Source organism: Panthera leo, chromosome D1 (assembly GCF_018350215.1).
Source record: "Panthera leo isolate Ple1 chromosome D1, P.leo_Ple1_pat1.1, whole genome shotgun sequence".
NCBI classification, from domain to species: domain Eukaryota; kingdom Metazoa; phylum Chordata; class Mammalia; order Carnivora; family Felidae; genus Panthera; species Panthera leo.
Window position 1 is genome coordinate 65,789,149 of NC_056688.1, and position 25,654 is coordinate 65,814,802.

Here is a 25,654-nt window from a genome sequence, read left to right on the forward strand (position 1 = left end):
TTCTTCGTGCCTCCTTGCATATGCAACGGGGCTGGGTGAGATTAAGGACCTATGCGAATGAAATGAAGGATCAAGGCCAAGTCAGAAACCTCTGAGCTCACACTGACTTTTCCTCTTCTCAATCCCTAATCCAATTTATTACCAAATGTTACTCACATTTCCTGCTAAGTATTTCTAGAATCCATCGCTTCTTTTCTACTCCATCTAGTGCCTTCATGTTCTCAACGTCTCTCATGCAAAGCATTCAAAGCCTCCCAAGTTGGGTTTTCTGCCTCTGATCCTGACTCTCAATGCAGTAAAAGAAATCTTTCTAAAATACAAGTATGACCTGGACATTCCCTGATTACAAGCACTCTAATGGTACCTTGTCACCTAGATATAAAGTCAAGGCTCCTTAGCAACATATTCAAGATCTCTCATGACCTGCATGCTTTTCCCACTAGCCTAGCTACCCACCACATCCTACCTTGTGCTCTTGGTTTGGTAATACTGAGGTGTCAACCACCCCCAGGGGCACATCTTGCTCAGTCTCATTCCCCAGTGCTACTCCTCTGCCAGAATACTCCTCCCCATTTACACGTCCTCTGTGCCTCCTTTAAAACTCAGTGAAGGCTTCTCTTTGGGGAAGGCTTCTCTAACTCTTCCCTGGGAGGCCTAAGGGTGACTTGAGGGATTGTGTCTTATTTATCCAGGCCTCCTCAGCACCCACTGCAGAGCTGGCCCATTGTGGGTTCTCTATATGAGTGCTATAAGAGTTAGAGAATCACACGACACAGGCTGTACCCGGAAATGAGAGCATTCACACTGAGAGAGGAACACAGGCTCTTGAGACAGATCTGGATTTGAACCCTGGCTCTGCCACATTGGCAAAACTCCTTACCTCCCTATGTCTTAGTTTCCTTATCTGTAAAAAAGGCATGATGCAAATAGACTTGCAATGAGGACTGAAGGACATAATATATGTAAAGTGCTTAGCACAGTGCCAAACACATTGTAAGTGCTCAATAAATGTCAACATTTTGCCAAATTCTGTTTTTTAAACTCTTTTAATGAAAAGAATTTCCTACTACTTGTTGGGATGAGCACTGGGTGTTTGTATGTAAGCGATGAACCATGGGAATCTACCCCAAAAACAAAGAGCACACTTTACACACTGTACGTTAGCCAATTTGACAACAAATTATATTAAAAAAATAAATAAATAAAAAATAAAAGAATTTCCTACCAAGTCTGTGTGATAAGTATTGGTCTAATATTGGTCCATATTGCTAATATAAGCTTTATAATTTCCATGATTTAAAACAGATACGAAAATTTCTGCGTGTTCAATTCCAAATAATTTCTCAATTCTGAAATAATTAATAAGAAAATGTCTGGCTCATTCCTGCCTCAGGCCATTTGCACTTGGTGATCCCTCCTCAGCCAGAACTTCCGTTGCCCCCATCAGAGCTTTACAAGGCCAGCTCCTTCTCATTTAGGTCTTAGATCAAATGTCACCTGCTCTGAAAGCCTTCTTGAACAACTGTGGAGAGTAATCCCTCCTCCCTTCTGTCCTCTGTATTATTATCTTCATAGCATTTTTAACTTCTGAAATTATTTTTTTCTTTACTTTTTTATTGTCCATGTCCTTCTGTTAGAATGTGAACTTCATAACAGCAAGCTCCTCACCCATTATGTTCACTGCTTCATCCTAAGTTCAGAGTGGTATCTCAATAAATATTGCTTGAATTAATTTTTCTCAATTGCTGCAGAGGAAAGTTACTGCTGTTGAAAGTTGAATTAAACCTTCTCAGTTTCTCTCAAGAACTCAGGCACAAAATTATTCCCAGTTTTCCAGTTGCCTGGATTGTGTCTTCTAAAAATTTCAGCAAGTTTTCAGAATAATCAAATATAAAAATATATATTTTGGCAAGTGTATTCCTTAAATAATTCATCCTTTATAAAAGGATAAATGGCTATGAAAGAAAAATAGAAATCCATGTCATCTTTATTTTTTCTTTAGGTATAAAGGGCTTTGTGAATTTTATGGAGCTTAAGGAATTTGTTCCTCAGAGAATGTAATCACTATTTTTTTTTGACATCAAGCTAGAATTGATAACAGATGGTACAAAGGTCACCTGCAGCAGACTGTCCCCAAAGTTCTTAAATGCCAAATGAATGAGACCTTTCTATGCAAACATAAGTACAATAAATAAAGTGTGTTATGGGTCAGAAGTGATTATGTTCTTTGATGTAACTTAGGACTTTAACACTTATTTTTTAAGTGATATTGGAAAAGCAACAATTTGGTGGAAAAATAGGCAAAGAATGCAGATATTCCCAGAAGAAGAAATCCAAATGGCCACAGACGTATGATAGCATACTCAGTTTCACTAATAATCTAAGAAAAACAAGTTAAACTTGGTAGAAGTAGACTTCTATGACATTTCAAACCTACAGGCCACGTGCACAAAAAAGGATATTCACTGCAGCATTTTTTGTTGTTAAAAAAATTAGGAACAACTTAATTAAATGTTCACCAATGTGGGTATGGTTAATAAATACTAGTATCTTAGAACAAATACAGACTAGGAAGCTTTAAAAGAAATAAACTTAGCTCCTCTATTAGCATGGAAGGATGTTCATGATCTACTCTTTTTAGAAACAACCCAGCACTATTCAAATTGTATTGATACATTTTTTTAAAAATGTTTTTTTCATACATCAGCCTATAGCTGCCAGTTATCCTTTTAAGACATGAGTCAGAAACCCTGTTACTCCTCTGCTTAAAACTTTTTGCTGATTTTGTTTCTCACTCAGAGTCAGAGTCAGAGCCCTCACCCAGATTTCCATCCCCACCTGGTCTGGCCCTTGGCTACTGCTCTGACATCCTCCCTTTACCCTCCCTCCCCCACCTATCTTCCTGGCCTGCTTTCCCTTACCTTGGGGTTTCAGTACTTGCTGTTTCCTTGATCTGGGACTCTTCCCCCAGATATTCCCATAGGTTGCTTCTTCCATCTCTAACATCTCTGTCCAAATGACACTTTGCAACAACCACAGTCCCTGACCATAGTCTACATTAGGGGAGAGTATGTTCCTCCTCAGCCCTCCCCCTTCCCTGCCACTTTCTATTCCACTTCCCTGCTTACCCTTCATACCCTTATCACCATCCACTACACCATGTATTTCCTTCTTTATTTGTTTGTGGTCTGTCTTCCTCTTCCAGAATTGTAAATGCTAGGAAGGCTAAGATTTTTGCCTTTTTGTGTCATTACTGGATTCCCAGCTCCTAGAATAGTACCTGACACACAGTAGGTGCTCAATAAATATTTACTAAATAAATAAAATTTCATTTTTATATGTATATAACAACAGATATAGAAAAATACATAGCAGCCTGTTGACAGGAATTCTTTCCCAAGAGTAGGATTAGGAGAGCTTTTACTCTTACTGTATACATTTCTGTACCACTTGAAACGTACACTAATTTGGTAATGGAAAACTAAATAAAAAATATTTTAAAGGAAAAATGTAATGGTTCCATATGTCCTCCCAGTGACTCAAAATGTTTTTGGGAGCTCCTTTCTGCTGACATTGAAAGTAATTTCCAAAAAGAACTACCCTAGGCATGTCTCCACTGTATATACCATCCAGAGTTCAGAAAATACCAGTAAGCTTGGGATTTATGATGTTCAAATAGTCCAGGAATATAAGGAACATACGACAAGCTCCCCCGTCCCCCCTCACTCACTCCCTGCCCCTTTGCCCATGGCATGTGTCTTCTGGGTAAAAAAAAAAAAAAACACCTTTCTAATTAACATATGCAGCCCCTTCTTATACACACTTTCTCCCTTCACCAAGGAAGAAATTTCACTGATAATTCTTTGTGCTGTTTTCTCTACATGGTAAAATCTTCAACACTGCTGTCAGGGTGAACCTGATTTGGTTCCATGTGGGCTACAAAATTCATCCATTGCTAGAGGGAGCTCTTGAGACAAGACACATTGCCTCTCAACAACAAATTCAACCTAACTTAGCATGACAAGCATCTCAGGACACATTAATACACACAACGGCGACATAAACCCCGTACCAAGTGTCTTTCACAAGTTGTCATGGTCCTGAGGCCTCTGTTTAAGTAACTCTTGATCCTCGTTCTTGAGCCTTTTCCATGGGAGCACAGCCATGGTAGTATTAGTAATACTTTAGTTTTTCCTGATTTCTTCACTGGCCACAAAGCTCCTGGCAAGCCCATAAGGCCTCCTCTACCAGGATAGCAAATGGGGAAAGGGGATGCAATTTAGCTCTCAGAGGCCAGCAGGAAGACTGGTCTGCCTGTCCCTGACAGTTTCTGCAACTCACTCCGTAAAGTAGGGCAGCAACAGCCAACTCTCATCACCATTTTGGTATGGAAACAAACTTCTAGAATTTTAAATGAGAACAAACCAACCAGCTGGGTTGTTTCTTAATTTTTTTTTTCTTTTTAAAAGAGTTAGCTAGAATCAAACTCAAGACTATTTGAAAACCAGCCCCTGGTGGACAATTACACTTGATTTTATACTTGATTTTTACTTCATTTTGAGAAAGCAACAGAGTTGGGGTTATTGCCCACAACTCTTCTGAATGAGTGCCCTGGGCTCAGCTTTGCTTCTTGAAAAACACTGGCTTATTACTCCTTAGCACAAGCCTCATTTCTAGGGTTTTGTGATTCTAATGCCACTTGAGAAAGGACAGCAATTTTTCTGGAGGGGTCTGGTTATCAAAATGCACCTTACTTGAGACCAGACCACAGGCTTGGAGTCAGACCATCAGTGTGGTCTAGAGCCAAAGAACCTGGCCTTCTGAGCTCCAGATTGTTCCTCTGTTCAATGGAGATAATAAGACCTACCTGGTAAGATGACTGGGTTAAAGGAGATACTACAGATACCGCGCTTAACGTCGTACTTGTGTCAGATGAAAACTCAGTAAATCATTACCATGATTATTATAATGTGAGACTATAAAGTGATTACCTATAAAGCTAGACTCTCACATTATTGCCCAAAACAGCTCCTCTCCACCAACAAATCTCAAGACCGACCACCCTTAAACCTCCTGCCTAGAACTTCATCAGGGAAATAGAATTGGCGTAGTTCAAATGCCGGGACTCAAACTTAATTCTGAAACACTCACACAGACACACCCATATATGGAACTGACACTACTAGGAGCCTTGGGCTGAAGCTCAGGGATCTCATTAGGCTGCCAAGTGCCCCCCCCTCCAGGCTTGCCTCTGCACAAAACTATGGTCAGGAGATTGTTCATTGCCAACACTGTTCATTGCCAACATCAGTCGAGCCAGAGGGAGACAATGGGGAACTGACAGTGGAGCGTGCAGAAGGCTCAAGGGTGCCTTACACCTATAGTCCTGCCTCTTGCCCGGGACCACAAGGCTCTGAAGATCATCATCGCTCAGACCCTTTAAGGTCAGCACTCCCTCTTGTCATCAACCCTACCTCTTCCTTTCCATCCTTCAATCCAGCATTTATTAAGTGCCCACCAACAAGCCAGACACTGTGCCAAGTGCTGGGGAGCTCCTGGTCCAGCAGGTACATCAGACACCAACATATAGATCCCAAGTAAGAGTGGTGTCTAGGGTGTTCTCTGGAGTGAGTCCAGAGAGGGAGAATAGGCCACACTTTGGGTTACCCTGAGTCTTCATGGAGATCCAAACAATTCCTTTAGCGAGAAGGTCCTGGCCAGCAGGTCACTCACCACATTGGTGTCCTGCATGGCCCTGGCCCACTCTGCAGGACTCTACTCGGTGTTCAGATGTTCTGGGAGACTTTTTTGCCACTTCAAGGTCCATGCCCGAGAGCTGGAGGTGAAACTGCTCCCTGTGGGCAGCCTTCCGGAGTGCGCGGATGGCTTTCCGGAGCCGCTTCTCAGTTCGCTTTACGATGCAGCTCAGGTCACAGGAAGCTACGGGAATGAGAGGGACAGCAGTGGGGAAGGAGGTCAGGCTGCAGGATATGAGGATGTCCAGACACCCGCTGCAGGACCCACCAACACCCGCTGTTCCCTGTGGACAGAGTGGGGGGACACCTGGGGCTGGGCACCTAGCAGGCTGGGCAGCATTTGATTCCAACAGAAATTTGTTGACCAAAACCGAAGCTTTGAGTTTTTATGGAGCAGGTTAAATCATGAGGTTCCAAACCAATTCAGTCTAGTTTGGGAGTGAAAAAAATCAAAAAACAAAAAACAGGAGATACTTCAGTGGTTGCAGTACTTTTTTCCCCCAAGAATGATGAAAAGTGAAAGGCAAAAGAGTCAGGAGCAAGCTGTGAGCAGCCTGACACCAAAGACTGTGTTCAAACCAACCTGTCACCTCCTTTTGGTTAGTTTCAAGTTCAAACTCAACAGTGATAAACATTTCCTTAGTGGCGCTTGGTCGGCCAGGGGCTCCTGGGACTTGCTTGCCAGAGCTGCATGTAAGGTTTGCGTAGCGGAAGCTCTCTTTTACTGAGCTGTGCTTCTCTGTATGAAGAAACAAAATTATCGGAAGCCAGATCCTGGCAAAGCACTCAGTTGAACATTCGCTAGAGCTCAGTAAACATTTCATTAAAACAACTCTCAAGGGACTAAGTGATTAACTCCAGATGCCAAGACGTTGCAGCTAGGAGCACGATGACATTTTAAATTCAAAGAGCCAATATTGCCTCCTATATAACTTAACAATTTAGCCCTTGAAAATTATTTGCATGGGTGAATGCTAGATGTTTCTGACTGACCAGCCACATTTGTGGAAGACAGGACACCAGGGTCGCCTTGCATTCCTAACTGACAGTCTGCTAAGGTGTGCTCGTGTTCTCACAGTTGGTTTCCTTAGAGCTGGACTGTGATGTACCAAGCAGGGGCTGAGGCTTCAAATAGGGAACGAGCATAAAAGTAGAAAGAAAACCAACTCCTGCTTTCAGGCAAACTGACCTTGGAGTAATTCTAACCTGAAGGGGAAGCTGGAAAGCACATTAACAGTGAGGTCTCATTTTGAAATAACCAGGAGCAATATACGGCACAAAGCATCTAGAGAACCAAACAATATCATGAAGGCATCTAGGGTGGGAGGGAAAGTGTTGTGTAAGGCAAGGCTCTGCACATCCTTATTCCAGACTCTGGCCATCTCTCCTCCTCCCCTCCCATGGCTTCCAGTGTATATTTTAACTAATGGCTGTTAACCCAAACCACATTATCATCCACACAACTGATTTGTCTGATTTTTAAAGTTTTAATGTTTATTTATTTTTGAGAGTGAGAGAGAGAGAGACAGAGCACAAGTGGGGGAGGGGCAGGGAGAGAGGGAGACAGAATCCAAAGCAGGCTCCAGACTCCGAGCCCAACATGGGGCTCGAACTCACCAACCGTGAGTGACCTGAGCTGAAGTCGGAGGCTTAACTGACTGAGCCACCCAGGTGCCCCTGATTTATCTATATTTTAAACTCTTACTTTACTCAACTGATGTATCATCTGTATCATATTTTTCTTCAACACTACAAGGATGTTCAAAGCAATGGGTGATCAGGAGCCAAAGGAAGGAGGAGGCAGATTAATTCTCCCTCACACCTAAATTTCCCCTAAAAATCCATCTTACCTTTTCAAAAGGCTAACTTCAAATCTCAAACTAAACAGTCATTTTGAATATTTTTCTCCTTCAATTTTCCCAAATCTATATTTTAAACTTTTTATTTTGAAATAAGTTTAGATTTACAGATAAATTGCTCAGATAGAACTGAGAGTTCCCGTATACACTTGGTTGTTTCCCCTAATGCTAACATCTTACATTAACATGTATATTTATCAACACTAAGAAATTAACATAGTATAATACCATTAAAGAAACTAAAGACCAAGTCTCTTTTAAAATAATGCTTTTTCCCTCTGATCTAAAAGTATAAATGCTCACTGTGGAGAATTTGGAAAATGAAAAAAAAAAAATTAAAAATTAAAATCTCCTGCATCCTCCCACCTAGTTATTACTACTACTGATGAAATGGTGAGTTTCCCTTCTTTTCCATCTAGTCACACTTTTTCTTACATAGTTTGGGTTGTTTAGATACACAAAATCTTACTCTCCCCTTCTCCATCTTAGCATTTTATTACAAGAACATTTTCCTATGTCATTAAACATTCTTTGGAAACACATAATTAATAGCTGCATAATATCCCATCAAATGGGGGCACCTAGGTGGCTCAGTCGGTTAATTGACTGATCTCAGTTTCAGCTCAGGTTATGATCTCATGGTTCATGAGATCGAGCCCCGTGCTGTCAGCACAGAGCCTGCTTGGGATTCTCTCTCTCCCTCTCTCTCTGCCCCTCCCCTGCTCACATGCACGCATGCACACCTGCACTCTCTCTCAAAAGTAAACAAATAAACTTAAAAAAAAATCCCATCAAATGGAGGTACCAAAATTAATCTCAATTAGTTTCTTAAAAAAAAACTGGCAAAAGTGACTACAGTGAGCTTTGTTCATTTATATGATTTATTAGAGGTAAACTAAGGAAAGAAGCATCTCTAATCCATGAATCCTGATTTTTTTTTAATCTCTAAAATTATTCTATGAAATAATACTGGAAATGTGAGCTGCGGAAGGAGTGTTGCGTTCTGTTCTCTAAAAGGTCAGTTCTACTTGGATGGTGTTTGTTCTGCTGAAGTTAATGGAGTCACTGCCTCCAAAGACTGGATCCAGCAGGAAAGCTGGATATTACATCTTAGTTCATCAAAGATTATCCTGAGCCAAACCTCTTTCATTTCTTTGGCTTATATTCCAAGTGACTCTAAGATCTAGAAAATTTAACCCAATATGATCACAAATTGACAATGCATCTTAAAGTCCTTATTGATTCCTGTGAACTCATATGTTACCCCAGAGCTTTACCATCTGTACCTGGCAAAGGAAACCCTGAAGTATAACTCCAGAACTATACAGAGGTGCTAGGTTAGCTCCTCTTCCTCCTGCGAAGAGAGTCCTTGCAGATTCTGGACTGTTCAATCCCATCTGAAGGGCTCGGCTTGTTACAGGCCCTTTTCCCAACATGCAGGCAAGCTCCCTGCACCAGCCATCTGATTCCATACCTGGTAGTGCTGGCCGCAGACCCTCGGGAAACCGCTCAGCCTTTTTCAAACTACACTTGCCTTCATTTAGTTTAAAGGTTACACTTGTCCTGATGGTGGCGACATCTTCAGAAAGAAACAAGTGAGAGATGTTATCTTCAGAGACAAAGGAATGGAAATACCTGGTGGGTAGTGGCAAGCTATCCGTAGGCTATACACTGCACACCCTGAGCTCCTCTCTTACCCTGAGACCACAAAAGATTTGGATCATGGAGTGCCCGTTACCCTGAGGCTGCGGACACCAGGAGCCTCCTAAGAGTTACACTTATCCCTTCATCTGAAGTGAATCCTGTGTTCGAATATAATAAAGAGAGAACCTAAAACAACCTGAACGCTGAGATGAACCATGAAGTCACTTTTATGCCTTCCCAAGAAAGAAGACCAGAATCTCCTAGTTCAAATTTAAACAAGACTGCTGATGGAAATGGTGAAGGGCAGATTCTCCTGGATAAGTCTTTCCTGGGAGGACAAGGTTGAGGGAGCAGACAGGGATGGCACTCACTAAATGTGGCTAGGATGTTCAGGGTCTGGGGAAAGTGACAGTCCCACTTTTAGGGCCTCTTGTGCAAAATTCTGCTCTCCCTCCCACAATCAGTCTTAATCATATGTCAAGTTCTAGAACCAAAGACCAGGATTCATGCTTTAGCTCTTTGACTTATGATGAGAACTTAAGCAAGTTACTAAAGCTCCCTAAGCCTCAGTTTCCTCATTTGTAAAACAGACAAAATTGGGGTACTTACATGAGGATTATGTAATCCTTATGAGGATTAAATGAGATAATAAAAAAATAAAGTTTATCCTACTGTCTGGCACAAAGTAAGAACTGAATGACTATTAACTATTTGCTTGCCCATCCTGGGGGTGGCATAAATTTCCAAGTGCCCATCACTGAGGGATTTGGTGAAACAGACCATGATATCTGTTCTGACTGGGTCCAAATGTTAGGCAAGAGAGGCAGTGAAGGATGATGCTTACGACTCTAGATCTAGACTTCTGGTTAAAATCCTGGCTCCACTATTTCCTATCTGAGTCACATTGGGTATATCATTTCACCTCTCTGAACCTCAGTTTCTTCATCTGGTTAATGAGGATAATAGCAAAATTGCGCCGAGGGTTGCAGTGTGGATTAGATCAGATAATACATGTAATACAGAGGCTGGTATGTTTTAACTGCTCAATAAATATATTCGAGTATTCTTACCAGCTAGCTCTGCTCATGTATGTAATACAGACATCAGGAACTATTTGCTCATTCAGATATTCTCATGACATAATCATAGAGATATCTAAATCAAGGAGGACAAGGCTACTTAAAAGCTTTAAATTTCATTCTTTGTCTTTTGACAAACGAGAAAGTGTTCAGGCCTTTTTCTCTGGAGAGAATCCTTGCGCCCCATCATGCCCATGCCTATCTCTACCAACTCCATGTGCTCCAGGCACACATTGCTTTCTGGGCCTTTCAGGTGCTCTGGGGTACAGGGAGTTTGGGAGACCCGAATCTCCAGATCTCAGAGTTCTGTGCACCTCTGCCCAAGATGACAACCCACCAGGGCTGAACACAGAGCATCCTAGCACACGGTGGACAGTCAGTAAGTATTTGTTACACAGTGAGTCAGTTTTCAGGCACAAAGGCTGTGGGCAAGAACATCCTGTAACGCACTCACAGCAATGAGGAGATTAAGAGAAAAGAAAATAAAGCCAGCGCCCAGAACTGCACCTCAAGAATGAAGCCCATTTAACACAGTGAACCCCAGAGAGAACACGCAGATTTGGTAATTACCCCCGAAAGCAGAGTCATTGGATTTTTGCTGTTTGCTCCTGAGAGAAGAGGAAGAGCCGCAGGTGACAGAGTAGGCCTCTTGCAGTCCTGACAGACAGAATGTGGGTTGTCAACATGAAAGCAAGGTTACGGTCTCTCCTGGTAGCAGCTAAAATCACCCCCCACCTCCCATTCCACGTGGACCACTAGACAAATGCTCAGCATATGGGTGTCAAGGCATGGGCCTCTGGTGGTCAAGGGGCAGCTGGTCAAACACCTGGAAATCCTTTGAGGGTGTTTAACACCTAAAGGCCAGGAAGGCCTGGTTCTGGCATGAGGACTTGCCCCAGGGACTGAGACCCACTCACCTGAAGAGAGGTGAATGCCAGAGTGACATCTGAGGAAGCATCTGTCTCCTCCACCACTCCTACCGCAATGCAGGGACACATGGGGTGATACATTAGTGGGCAGGACCCCCTTCACTTCTAGACAGGACAAAAAGCAGACACTTATAGAAAGAGAAGGACACTTCCAGGCATGATAAAGGCAGCTGAGTTCCAGACATCCAAGGCCCCAAGAAAAGAAGGTGGAACTGATACCCAGCACAGAACACAAGACACAGGGTGCCATGTCCCTCCAAGGTAAGGAAGCCACTTGTGTGCTATTTTTTTCCATGCAGAAAAACAACCAGAAAAACAGAAGTGCTCCAACCTACACAGAAGCACAGAAGGAAACACCAAAGAGCCTGTAAAGTATCTCCTGTTTTTGAACTATTTAAAGAATGGCTGCTGCCACTGAGGGGAGAAGAATCAGTGAAGGGATGGTCAAGTGCACTCCGGGCCCAGTTGGACATGGGAGAGAGCTGCCAGTGGCAGTGTGAGCCCGCTGACTGTGAGCCTCGGTACCCCTTACCCACACAGTCTTTTTTATTCCAGTGGAGCTTGTATGCAGAGTGGCATCGGCATTCATAGCTGCCCACAGTGTTCACACAGACCTGCTGACAGCCTCCATTGTTGACGCTGCACTCGTTGGTGTCTGTGGAACAAAACACTCTCCTGTCACAGCAGCCCATGGATGACCGGGCTGGTGCTGTCCCTCCCTTGAGGAAGTCACATGGTTGAACTCACTAAGCAAAGGGAAGGTGCTAACTGCCTTCAGGATGTGCACCTGGCACCAGCAGACCCCACTCCCCACTCAGTGGATTTCCTGGCATAGGCCTCGCCAGGATGGTCTCAAGTTCCGTTCTTGACCAAACATTTTCCCCATTCAGGATACTCAGAAGGGCGGCACACTCTACTTTCAGATGTCCAAGCTCAAGCACTGCATAGCCCATCCTCCTGGGCTACATACCAAGGGAGATAGAATTAGGATTCTTCACTTGACAGTTCATATTCAGTAGGTGGAATATAGAAAAGGAAAATGACTTGCACTAATTCCCATCAACCTGAGACTGAGTCTAGGTTGGAAGGTGGTCCATCAAAAACCCAGACACACATCCATATTCAGGGAATATTTTCTTGAATATATTCTTGGTGGACTGGAAAAGTACATTTTTAGCCATGCCAAGGATGTATCGAAAAGAAGAGAGACAATACTATCTATACCAAATCCCACTACGCTCCATTCTTATTATGTATAGAACACAAGGATTGGGCAGGAAGTATTTAGGCCAGTAGTTCCCAAATATTCGGATACTCAGTAATACCTTTAAGAAGCCCAAGTCATTCAGAATTGTGGGGGGAGTCATTTGATGTCAAATCTTATTTATGCCATAATCTACACGAGAATAAGGACAAATGACATCAGAACATGCTGCTACATGGGCACAGCACAGAGAGATCAAGTTGACGGTCCCACTCCCAGCTCAAAGACCTGTCCAAAGACTAGCTCCAAGCTTTAAAAAGGCTTTTCAGCTAGCTCCTGTGCACAGCAAAGCTGTGGAATTGGTTGGTGCCCTCTCTGAGGACTGTGACTTTCCTATCCACTGGGAAGTTCCAACAGACAGGATATCAGCTCCTGAGAGACCCTTCCACTGAATACAACTATGTCAATAAAGTCAACAAAGAATTCACAGTTGATTAGCTCACTTCTTCTCTCTGCTCCATTTCACACTCAACACGTTAAAGGGATCAGTGTGATAGATTTCCCTTAGCAGATGTTTCCCTTGAGTTGATGAAGTCACTACGACTATACAGGGACTAAAACATCCCATTCACTCCCCAATATAGGAAAATTGACCCTGATCTGGAGAAACCTTGGGAGCTAGGCCTCCCCTGCAGGCCCAGGTTCACCTGACTCTAGAGGGACATTCTGCTCACCTCCACAGTGGGTGAAGCCATAGAGGGTGTACCCTCTGTTGCAAGCACATGCGAATGTGCCAGGGTGGTTGATGCAGCTGTGGTCACAGGTCCTATCCAAAGAGCATTCATCCACATCTGTAATTGTCAAAGGGAGAGGGGAGCTGAAACCAACTCTGAGGGATGAGTGGAAAGAGCATTTGTAATTCCACCTATTGACTGACAACAAAAACAACATAAACAGAATTTTAAAAGTATCAGTTCTCTTGCTCACTTGTGTTTAGACAATGTTGGGCAGCCTACAATAAGTATACTCAGAACCAGAATCCTTATTTCCAAATTCTGTTGCAAACTGCACTCGTCTTTAGGCTCAGTTGGTCTTTCTCACATGCCTATTTGCAAAGCTGAGTAATTTAAAATATTTAAATGAAGCTAAATGAGACAGCATACCTTAAAAGGGTTTGTAAACTATAAGGTGCAACCCATACATTATTGTTGTTATGTTACTATTGGTAAAACAGCAGTACTAATTATATAAGCTCTAGCAAATTGAAAGGAGAAAACAGCTGGGTTGGAGATAAATCTGGTTCCTGTCTTTCCAGAATTAGTCTTCTGGCCCCAGGAGTCCAATTTATCCTCGGTTTTAATGTCCTCTGCACTAAAAGAATGCATGAACACAAACATCCTCAGTGAGTTTCTATTGCAGACACGAAAATTTGGTGTTTAAGCTCCAAACTGGATCCTCTTGGCCAATCCCTTGGCTTTGTTCTTCTGCCATGGTTCAGCCCCACAAGGCCCCTCCTGTCCTGGTTCAATGTGGAGGCACTGCTGGCTTCAGCTGAGGTCCTGGAAACTAGCCTCAGGAGGCTGCCTTTGTCGATTTAATCATCTCTTCTTCCCTGGTCTGGTCTTCACATCTTTCCTGTAGACTAGAATTTCAGTGCTTCATTTCCTCAACTCTTTGGAGGGTTTTTTTTTAAATAGAGTTACGACTTGTGTCTCCAAATGGATAAACCAGGACCAGTACAGAACTCAGTGGAAGCCAATTAGCCCAGAGCTAGATCTCTTTTTCAACACCAAATGTGCCACAAGAAACTATGTTAATAAAAACCAAACATTTGGAAGGAACTGGAGGAATGAAAAGATGAAATTAGAAAGGGCAAATTCTTACAAAATCTCTTCATCATTTGCTTTTCCCAGAAATCTTGGCAATTTCCTCAGTAAATTTGTTCTGTGAAAATATTTGTTCTGATCAGTGAAAAATAGGAAAAAAATCCATTTCTTCCCTAGTAATTGATGTCACTCTCTGAATTCTGTGATTAACATCAACCAGTTGTTGGGAATGTGGACTTGTTCAGTAGCTGGCTTTGGCTGCGCATGATGGGCTGTTGCTTTGCCAAAAATAATGAGATCACTTTTCTAATTCCTTTTTAATGTGTTTACACAGCTTAAACAGTATTTCTTGCCCTATACATTAGGAAACATTATGTGCAACATCAAATTTGCTTTCCAAGTCAAGTAGAAGAAAGCCATGCAATACTCATCTAGAATGATCTTGCTGAATTTAAAGAGGGCTATACTTGAACTGCCTGACAAATTATGTATTAGGAGGAAAAAAAAAAAAAAACAAGAGAGAAACCTAATTCATACCATAAGGCTAAAAGAAGGTAATGTTCCATTTTTATTACCTAAAGTGAAATCAGATATTATTTTCTGATTTTAGTTTAATTCTGGGATTTCTAACAAAATAAGTTAGGCTGTTCTTATTTCCAGAAATGGAACAAGAATACATGACAGCACATCTTTCCTGAAAGCTGCTTCCTATATATCCATAGGGCATAAAAGGTGCTCATCTGAAACTAGATATGATGTTTCTCACCCAACAAAGCTTACTCCCATCGGTAAGAGTTATTAATATCAACAACTGCTCCCCAAAGATGCTCCCTTACCACACCTCTTGTGTGGGAGGAAAGCATGTAAGAGGGGGTCTGCAATCCTGCCCGAGGACCCACCAGCCTTGCCTCCACTCAATTCCCCTTCCCTCTCCACCGTTCCTCTCCCCAAGCACCAAAGGCTGGTCATTAAAACAAGGGCTATAAGGAAGAGATCAACTGGTACATGACCTTGATTATGGGTTGACCCCAACTTTTCGCTAGGAAAAGGTAAGGTATGTTAACTCAATCTATATACTTTTTCCACCAAGTTTTATTACAAAATCCTCAAAATTAAAGGAAATTTTTAGAAAAGAAAAATTCCTCATAATCTCAACACCCTAATGCAACCCTGTTTACACTCTGTGATCCATTCCATTTCTAGCAGCCAGCTCTGCTGTAATCACACCAGATGGATTCTTTAAGGTGTTCTCTAATCGTTAATACTTGTGAGCTACATTGGTGTTTTTACTCTACCAACAGATGAAATAAGTGAAGCATGGACTGGAGGTTGGATTAATGACTCCATCAAGAAGCCCAATGAGCCAGTCTCTGCCAAAGTGGGGTTTCGTCTTCTCTGCTCCAACCAGCGGGCATTGCACAGCACAGCTATGTTTCAGCACATACCTTGGCAAGACTTCTCATCTGTTAATAACTTAAATCCCTTTCTGCAGCTGCAGTCAAAACTGCCCACGGTGTTTTTGCAGAAATGATCGCAACCTCCATTGCGGGTCTGGCACTCATCAATATCTGTAACAGGTAAGCATCGGCAAATCAGAGAGCGATACTTGCCTGGTTTTCCACAAATCCCTGAAGTGCTATTGTGTGCGTGCTTCATTACTCTCTGAAACAAAAACAGACCCATAAAAGCGTTTAAGGATGTTTGCTGATGTTTTTAATCTTACACATGTTTTCTAGTCTGGCTTAACTGATTTGGAAAGACAAGTGTCTTGTCCCCTTGAGAACTCTGACTTGTGCTACCCTGGACTAGCATTAAGGACACATATTATGGGAAAGAATGGTGATGTCCTATTATAGTTTCATTCTTGCCCTGCTCTCTCAAGATAAGATGGCTCCCTTGGGCATACTTTCCATTCCAATTTAATGCTTCAATTTATAAGGAATTAGAACATTTGCTTTGGCAAATTACACAACAATCAAGTAGTCTCAATGCTTTTAAATGATTCCTGATACTCAAATTAATCTTATCTTCTCTCAGTTTCATCTGGTAACTGGTTGTCTACTTTTTATCATGTTAAAGAACTAAGCCTTTGTACTCTTGCCCATGAAATGCTAGCAGGTCACTGAGGTATCTATTCATTAGTAAAAGATAATTTTATAGTTATTCATTATGTTCTCTGGATAATAATCTTGGCTGTTATTTATAAATAGTCTCTAGATTGTTATTTATAAGATGTTGATATTATCACCTGCAAATGAATGTTTTCTTGAGCTTCTGCCTTTTTCTAATAAGGCCCTACCTGAAATGTGTCATCTGATGCTTGCTGAAGCTGACCTTCTCAATAGTTAGTGTAATTAAGTTGGTTCTAATTAAGCTTACTCAATTATAACCTTCCACTAGTCCAGGGAAGAAAAGCTTCGATCAATATGAATCATAAGCAAATCCGGAATCACTCAGGAGATATGGAGGGGAAGAGCTTCCTTCATCCCCATACATTAGCAGCATGGAGAGGCACAGGCTACCTTTACAAGTCTTCCCATCCAACTGGAGGGTGAATCCAACGGGACAACTGCAATGAACACCTGTTGAAGTATCCTTACAGGTGCGATCACAGCCTCCATTGTTGACAGCACACGTTTCTGACAAGGAGGTAAGAAAAAGACAGTTAGCTTGCTAAAGAAATGCTGATACAGCTGGGAGGAAAGGATATCGCTGCAGTATTAATAACTGGCAAAGTTCATGAAATCCAAGAAGCATGGTGGGGTACTCACAGTTGTATCCCAAGTCTCTACCACCTGCAGGTGAGCTAAAGAGACAGCAGGTGCAGCTCCTCTCTCCCATCTAAATAAGTGACATCTCCCAAAGAAGCTTGATACAAGGCTAACAATGTCTCTCTCGCCAACTTGCTGAGCCTTCCCAATCCCCCACTGGCAGATTTGAAGCCACTAAAATTTCCTATTGATCCACAGCCAGTGACCTGCTAAGCGTGGCTACATCTGGCAAGCTAGATGTGAATGCAGAACAGGGCAAAGGGGGATGTCCCTTCCTCGATCCTGAACCCTCTCCCTTCAATATAAGTAATAGGAGAAGCAAGAGAGGGCAAGCTTCCCCTACCCCAACTATTCCCTTGCTGCAGAAGGGAAGTCATTGGACTTCATCCCTGCAACTGCCAATTAACTCAGATTAGAAGTTTACCTTTCGCTGAAAGGAGAAAGACCTGTCAGAAGTACATGAAAAAATCAGCCAAAGTTCTTAAGTCACAACTAAAGAGATGGGGAACAACAAGCAAATGTCCTTCTAGTTTCACTTACTGCTTTTACTTCCATAGCTACCTCACTGTAGAGCCTTGGGGGGAGAAGCTTAGTTCTAATTAAATAGGACAGTAGAATAGGTATATCTGTTTCCTCTCAAAACCTAACATGAGAGTAAATAGATTTTTTTCAAGTATAAATCCTTGGGGCACCAGGCTGGCTCAGCTGGTTAAGCATCCAACTCTCAATATCAGCTTGAGTTGTGATCTTGCAGTGGTGAGATCAAGCCCTGCAAAGAGCCTGGTGTTGGGCTCTGCACTGTCAGTGAGAAGCCTGCTTGGAATTCTCCCTGTCTCTGTCCCTGTCTCTGTCTCTCTCTCTCTCTCACACACACACACATACACACAACAAACAAAAAATAATAAAGTATAAATCCTTAAAAACTGGTGTAAAAGAGTATGGAGATTCCTCTAAAAGTTAAAAATAGAACTCCCCTACAATCCAGTAACCACACTACTGGATATTTACCCAAAAAATACAAAAACACTAATTCAATGGGACACATACACCCCATGTTTCTGGCAGCATTATTTACAATAGCCAAATTATGGAAACAGCCCAAGTGTCCATCAGTTGATGAATGAATGAATAAAGAAAACATGATACACACACACACACACACACACACACACACACACACACACACACACACTGGAATATTATTCAGCCATAAAAAAGAATTAAATCCTGCCATTTGCAACAACACAGATGGAGTTACAATACTCTATACTCCGAAGACACTTAAATTTTTTTTTATGCTAAGCTAAATAAGTCAGAGAAAGACAAATACCATATGAGTTCACTCATATGTGGAATTTAAGAAAGAAAACAAATGAGCAAAGGACAAAAAGAGAGAGACAAACCAAAAAACAGATTCCTAACTACAGAGAACAATGGATGGTAACCAGAGGAGAGGTAGGTGGGTGGATACGTGAAACAGGTGATGGGGATTAAGGAGTGCACTTGTGATGGGCACCAGGTGTTGTATGGAAGTGCCGAGTCACTATATTGTACACCTGAAACTAATATTACACTGTATGTTAACTAGACTGAAATTAAAAATTTTTTAAAGTACAAATCCTTAAGGACAAAGAAAATGGAAGCCAAGACAATATAAACATCCTGGAAGTGGCATATCAGTGGAGGAGCAGTAATGGGCACAGCAGAAAGATAAACCCTAGTGGTCTGCAGAGGGGGTGCCAACAGGTGGTAAGCTCATATGAGCCACAGAACCCCAGAAAGGCCTGGGAATTGGAGATACGAAGTTACTCTAGAGGCGGAGGCGAGGAAGGAGCTAAAAATAGGAAGATTGATTATAAGTCTGTGAAAGAAACAGATAAACCCTCAGATCCCCTCCTAAATTTCACAGCCAGGTGACTCCCCCTTCCCTATTCGGGCTACAACAGAGAAATTTATCCTCTGGAGAAGTGGGACCAGAGAAGTACTGGGCTCCAGGGAACCAGGAATAGCAGAGAGGGAGGAAGAGACACTGTTAGGTAAAAATCTATACCCTGAAAAGAGAGATCTCAAAGTCTTACCACCACCACCATCATCCCAGCTCTGGGAACACTGACAGGCAAGACTATGCTTGGCAGGAGACTGAACTGGCCTGCCCAAGTGAAAAGACGTATAGATATTAGCATTTGAAGATCTCCAGATGAAATGGCTAAGTCACTGCCTAGTCATCCAAGTATAAAGCCTACCAACTGATAGAATATCCAATTGGCTTTTTAGTATTTCACTATTAAATATGAAAACTCAACCTAGAATCACCAGACAGTTCAAGAAGGCCTTTAAAATTAAACAAATGCACCAAATCAAACAAACAAGGAAGAGGGAACTTGGAAGAAACAAAGCTAATACAGGGGGAAAAAAATAAAAGTTTTAAAAATCTTGTAATTAATTTCCTCAGAGAGATAAGAAAAGCATTCATGAAACATGAATATGTACCTACAACAAAAGACCAAAGTAAAATTCTTGAAAAATTACAGTATGAAAACAGAAATTTAAAAAGAAATCCTGGAGAGGATTAGAAGAAAAAAATGGAAAATCTCCTAGAAATAGAACAAAAATTTAAGAAAAGAGAAGAAAATTAGAGGAGTTAAACAGCCAACTAACACAAGTTCCAGAGAGAAAGAACAGAGAATACGGAGTGAAGAAAATTATCAAAGAAAAAATATAAGGAACTGTCTCAGAACTAAAGGACTCAAATATCCATATTGAAAAGGCCAACTGAGTGGCCTTCAGCATAACAGGTGGGAAAAGTCCCATAGTGAGGGTCATTATTGTGAAATTTCACATCAACAGGGACAAGGATAAGACCCTGAAAACATCCAGACAGAAGCTTTCATAGATTCCATTCAAAGGATCAAAAATAAAAATGACTTTAGATTTCTTAAAACAACACTGAATGCCTGAAAAAAATAGAGCACTCACTACTCACAACTCGGAATTCTATACTGAGCTAAATTCTCAATAAAAGGAGAGTAGAAAGGCATTCTCAGGCGTGGAAGGCTTTTAAAAACCTATACCTACCCGTGTAAACTAACAAAAGAGAAGACATGAGGTCTACTGACACAGGAGCATGGTGAAGGGCATTCCCAGGCTGGTGCTAATGGGAAGGCCCAGAGGAGAAGTGTACAGCCAGCCTGAAGAATCAGGCCCCTCTACGGCAGGGAAGCCTCATAAGACACTTTAAAAACATTTTTTTAATGTTTATTTATTTATTTTGAGCGGGGAAGGGGCAGAGACAGAGGGAAAGAGAGAATCCCAAACAGGCTCCGCTCCATCAGCACAGAGCCCAACGTGGGGCTCAATCTCACAAACCGCGAGATCAGGACCTGAGCTGAAATCAAGAGTCAGAAGCTTAACTGTTTGAGCCACTCAGGCACCCCCGGAAGATACTTTTTAAGAAGGAAATGGAGGTGTTGTATGGAAACCAATTTGACAATAAATTTCATATACTGAAAAAAATAAAATAAAATAAAAAGAAGAAAATGGAATTGATAAGACAATTGTTGTATTTGAACACATTGAAAGGGTTTTAGAACTCTGCCTGAAATTTGCAAAAGAACTGCTAAGAGGTACTTAGAAAACTAAGCAGAGAAAATAATAATCATAGCACATTACATGGTTCAGGTGAATCATATTTAGATATTCATAATCACAATGATGTAAATACATAATATTGATTTAAATAGTGATAAAACCACATTAAGGGTATGGGAGAGGGAGTGTATGCATTAGGGGAGAGGGCAGAAGAGAGCTAAAACTTGTTGTGTCCTGGAATAGGAAGTCAAAGTAAATATCTAAAACTGACACAACAAGAAATAAGTGTATAATGTCACAATATACGTGGGAAAAAGAGAAATAACTATATATACTTTTCAGAAATATGGTGGAGGGCAAGTTAGAAGAAGAAACAACTAGGAGAAATGAAAATTGTTGCCTTTGTCAAATGGGATGAGGGAAAGGGAAGTTTTGAGGCAAGGAAATGATGTATTTCATTACATGCCTAATAGCACTGATTAAAGTTTTTAAGGTTTTTTATACTACTCGTATGCAGTATTTTAATTCAACGCAATTAAATATAATTTTAATAGGGTAGAAAAGAGCTCAGAAATGTCACCTGCCTGGTGGCCAATGTCTGCTCAATATATTACCTGTTAAATATAGAAGCTATCAAAAAACTGGTTTTGTTTAGGTCAAGCCAAGCTTTCTCCAGAATAATAATGTGCCAGAGGATCTGATTGCTACCCACACAGCCACTGCCTCTACTTCTGTTCCCGTCTCCAGCTCTGCTGGCAGATCTGCTGGCAGACCTTCTTATATCCCACAGCCAAGTGCCACTCTTCTCCATTCATCTCTTTTGCCATTACCATGGGCTGAAGTCAGAGAGAAGATGACTCGGCTGACAAAAACCCAGACAAATCACCATGCTAAGCTAGGGGCTGCCTGCCCAAAGTGCCTCCCTGGTCAGTCAGTTACTCAGAAGGACAGGAACTGACATTCACTGACCACCCACTAAGTCCCAGGCATTGGACTATGGCCACTTTTGCATATTATTATCATAACTGAGCTTCCTGATAACCCTAAGAGGTAGGTTTTATTATATCCGTTTCAAAGAAAGACCAGGAGACCGAGGCGCAGGGGGATTTGCCCGAGTCTCACAGCCAGTTGGGGGCAGCGCTAGGAGGCTAACTTGCTTGTTCTGATTGCTGGGCCGGTGCCCTTCCCACAATTCTAGAGTCCTTGGATGGTGACTAAGTAACAGCAGTGGGTGAAGAACAGACACAATGTGGCTTGACAGGAGCTGCTGACCCAGGTCCAGCTGGTCTGGGGGTGTAGGGGCCCTGATGTAATAAGTTAGGCCCAGGTTCAGGCCTGATGTAATAAGTTAAGGGAAAGGGACAGGACAGTGGCCAAGGAAGAGGTTGCAGTGCCTACCCATGAGCAGCCGCCGTTTCACCCGTTTATCACTGTCCACCACTGATGTGGCATTGCTCTCTGTCACCTCCAGGGCAGCGTCCTCTTGCTCTATAAGAGACGCAAAACAGCACAGTTCTCAGACTGAATGAATCAGATTATTCATCCCCTGCACAACCCCTTCTGCCGAAACCCCAGACACGAGAACAATGTAAGATGTGCCACTCTGTTCCCTCAATAAAAACGTGTTGTAAAGAGGCTCTGCGGGAAACACAGTATGTTGAATGGCTGCAGAGCCTTAGTAAACATTAAATATGGAAAAGATTTTTGAAGCATATTGCAGTGACCAAAGAGACACTAGGGAATGTAAGCTTCAGATTCACTCCAGTACCCTCAGTCCAGGACAAAAAGAACCTGGGGCCTGGGAACCTCTAAAATGGAGCTAGCAAAGGACAGACCATGAAGTACAGGATAGCATCCCAACAGAAATAGGCAACAGGGGCTTCTGCTGACCATAAGGGCCACTGTGTCATCACAAATGGCTAGCTTTAACTTCATGTCGCCCTGGACCTTTAGGATGTATTGTCCCAGTCTCCAGAGTACCATCTTCAGGAGCCCCCCTAGTCTAGGAGAAGAGAAAGGGCTTTCCATGGTGGCACAGGGAGAGAGGGGACACCCTCCCAGGACTAGACTACTCCCACCACCACATGTAAAGCATCACAGAACCCATCTGGAGGCAAATGCTCTGGAAATACCCTGAATCTGGTGCTAAACACCATTAACAGTTAGGTTCAGTTTTGGGGTTAGGGGTGGGCAGGCTGGGGCAGACCCTCACCAAGTGTAGGGGTCACTCACCGAGGCAGCTCCTTCCATCTGTGTGCATCTTGTACCCTGGGTGGCAGCTACACTCCGGGCCTTCGGTCGTGTCCTCGCAGGAGTGCTGGCACCCACCATTCCCATGGTTACAGGTCACTAAGAGGAAACCCAAGCAACACACTGAGCACTGACTTTTCCACAACCAGGGATGGGTTTGCTTCAGAAGATCTCTGCTTGTCATTCAGCAAGCTTTGAACACCTAGTGTGTGCTAGGCACTGCACATAAAAGAAGTAACCCTGACTCAGAGCCAGACGCTGTCTACGTAAACAGATAGTCACAGTATGAATTCAAGAAATGCTGGGGCACCTGGGTGGCTCAGTAGGTTAAGCATCTTGACTCTTGATTTCAGCTCAGGTCACAATCTCGCAGTTCGTGAGTTCGAGACCCACATCGGGGTCTCCATTGTCAGTGCAGAGCCCACTGGAGATTCTCTCTCTTTCCCTTTCTCTCTGCCCCTCCCCTGCTCTCTCTTTCTCTCTCTCAAAATAAATAAATAAACTTAAAAAAAAACATTAAAAAAAAGAAATGCTGAATGACAGATTTGAGCAGTTATACAGGAAAATGGCAACAGGAAGGTAAGAGAGATTATCACTATTCCAGGGGAATTATGCCAAAAGATTCTAGACTACTGCTTTGTTCTATCAGGAGAAGTTTTGCATATTAATACAGCTATACTGGGGCTTTAGAAAATGTTCTAGCACTTTACTCTGGAAGAAACAGATAATACTTATTTGTACAAATACGTTAGAATCTCTCTCATCAGATTCTATCTAGATTAGTTAGAAGGGAGGGAATGTAGAGGAAATGATGACTGCACATATTTAATGCAACATTAACCAACGATTACGAAGACTGTATGAACTCACTGATGATAAGCCAAAAAAAAAGCCAACTCAAAATGATCTATCATCAAACTGAACTGTGGTTACCTCTGGCAAGAGAAATGGGAAAGGGAAGGTTATAGATTTTCTTTACACACTTAGGGCTGTTGAAATTCTTACATAAGCATTTCTAATGTTTCCAATGTGAAAGAACGAAATACATATTTGTGACGTGAGAAAGAAACTGTTCTGTGGTCACAGTGGTGTAAAAATTGCGTATGTCTGAGAACAACTAAATGGGAATATGGAAAAAGTGAAGGGACATGAGGGAAGAGCAAAAAACAAAACAAAACAAAAAAACGGTGAAACAGCTGGTTATGTGGTGGAATTCTTCTGTTTTTCGTTTTGTTCTTTCCTCAAATGTGATTATAATAATATTTGAGGAAGTGACATCTCAAGAATATTTTAAAATTTAAATTCCAGGTATTCTACTAGCCCCTGAAAAACTGAACTGCCAAAGAGTCGCACTCCACAGGTGAGTCTCCTCTAGAGACGTGGGTCCTCCTTGTGAAGGCACCTAGTGGAGCCACTTGGTTCAGCCCACTAGAAGCTTGCAGGGACAGCCTCACTTTTAGGAGTCCTAAGAGTCTGTCAGAATCTATTTCTGGTGGTGGCACCAGCCCTGGTTTGGCAGGTTTCAGAGCTGCACTCTGCTTTGTGATGGAGACAATGGAGAAAAGTCTCTCACCAGAGAAACTACCTCCTCATCTCTTAACCACTCAGGTCGACTCACTGTAAACAACCATCCCCCGCAAACTGCAGGGGAATTATAGAAAGTCCATGGCTTTGGGAAGAGTTGCTAAAGGAAAACCATCCGTGTCTCCTCTGGCATAGATAGTGGTTTAGGAACACCTTTAATGGCAGGTTGTTTCCTATTACCAGTGGAGTTTCATTATTGTGTTTCATCGTTGTATGGCAGCTATGTCCAGACTGGGTACACCATTGATCCATCCATTCATAAATAAATATGTAGTGAGCACATCCTGTGGTAGGCACCAGGGGAAGACTAAGAGGCAAAAATAAGACAAGGTCCCTGACTGTGGGGGCTCACAGCTGGGGAGACAGACACATAAATACACAATTCAAGCCTGGTGTCGTGTGCTATAATTGAGGAATCAACAGTGCTGTGGGAGCCAAAATACAAAATGGCTGCCCAGTCTGTCAGGGCTTCTGGGGAAGTCTAGCAAAGTGCTAAAGAGCCTTCGAGCTAGATCGACACCCAAATCCTAATTGGCCATGTGCTCCCTGTGTGACCTTGTTGCTTTACCTTCTCCATAATTTTCTCAACTAAAAATGAGGATAATAATACTTAGCTCATAGGGTGGTGATATTAAGAATTCAATGGAATTGGTACATCTTTGGACAAGACTTTGCACACAGTAAATGTTCCCCAAAAGTAGCTATTATCCTTATCATTATTAGGCGTTAGGCAGAATATTAAAAACTGAGTGAGAATTCACCAAGCCAGGTGAGGAGGAGGGCTTGGAGAAGGCTTGGAGGCATGAAAGAACATGGGCTGTTCTCCAGCAGGCAAATAGGTCGGTGTTTGGGAAAAGGAGGTGGATGTGGCTTGTACAAGAAGCAGGACCAGGTAGCAAAGAGCTGTGATTGCCAGATGACAACATTTGGTTTCATTCTGTGGGAACAGGGAGACTGGCCCCCAACATTCACAGTCCTCACTCCCAAATTTTATTTCCTTCTGATTGGTTCCCTTAAAAAGTATAATTTCCTTTCCCTATCAGAGACTACCCTTGTGCAGCAAACTTAGTCCTCAGTGAAGGTCAGTATCTTAAGATGGCTGCCTTTCCTGATGTGATTGCTCCACCATGAGGTGGCATTTCTGATCCTGGGCTGCTGAAGACA

At 42.3% G+C, this 25,654-nt stretch overlaps 1 protein-coding gene across 2 annotated transcripts in view; it reads right to left on the reverse strand.

The window, feature by feature from the left end:
• SCUBE2 (signal peptide, CUB domain and EGF like domain containing 2) overlaps positions 1-25,654 on the reverse strand; it is a 63,006-nt gene that overhangs the window by 18,828 nt on the left and 18,524 nt on the right. The window contains exons 6-16 of one of the 2 annotated variants that reach the window (XM_042905341.1): positions 22,889-23,005; positions 22,055-22,144; positions 16,820-16,936; positions 15,743-15,865; positions 13,206-13,322; positions 11,800-11,922; positions 11,256-11,372; positions 10,909-10,995; positions 9,090-9,194; positions 6,340-6,495; positions 5,734-5,940 (exon numbers count right to left, since the gene is read on the reverse strand). In XM_042905341.1, the coding sequence (XP_042761275.1) occupies positions 5,734-5,940; positions 6,340-6,495; positions 9,090-9,194; positions 10,909-10,995; positions 11,256-11,372; positions 11,800-11,922; positions 13,206-13,322; positions 15,743-15,865; positions 16,820-16,936; positions 22,055-22,144; positions 22,889-23,005 (1,359 nt within the window). The remainder of the gene's footprint in view (positions 1-5,733; positions 5,941-6,339; positions 6,496-9,089; positions 9,195-10,908; positions 10,996-11,255; positions 11,373-11,799; positions 11,923-13,205; positions 13,323-15,742; positions 15,866-16,819; positions 16,937-22,054; positions 22,145-22,888; positions 23,006-25,654) is intronic. The other variant, XM_042905342.1, reaches the window with a different exon arrangement.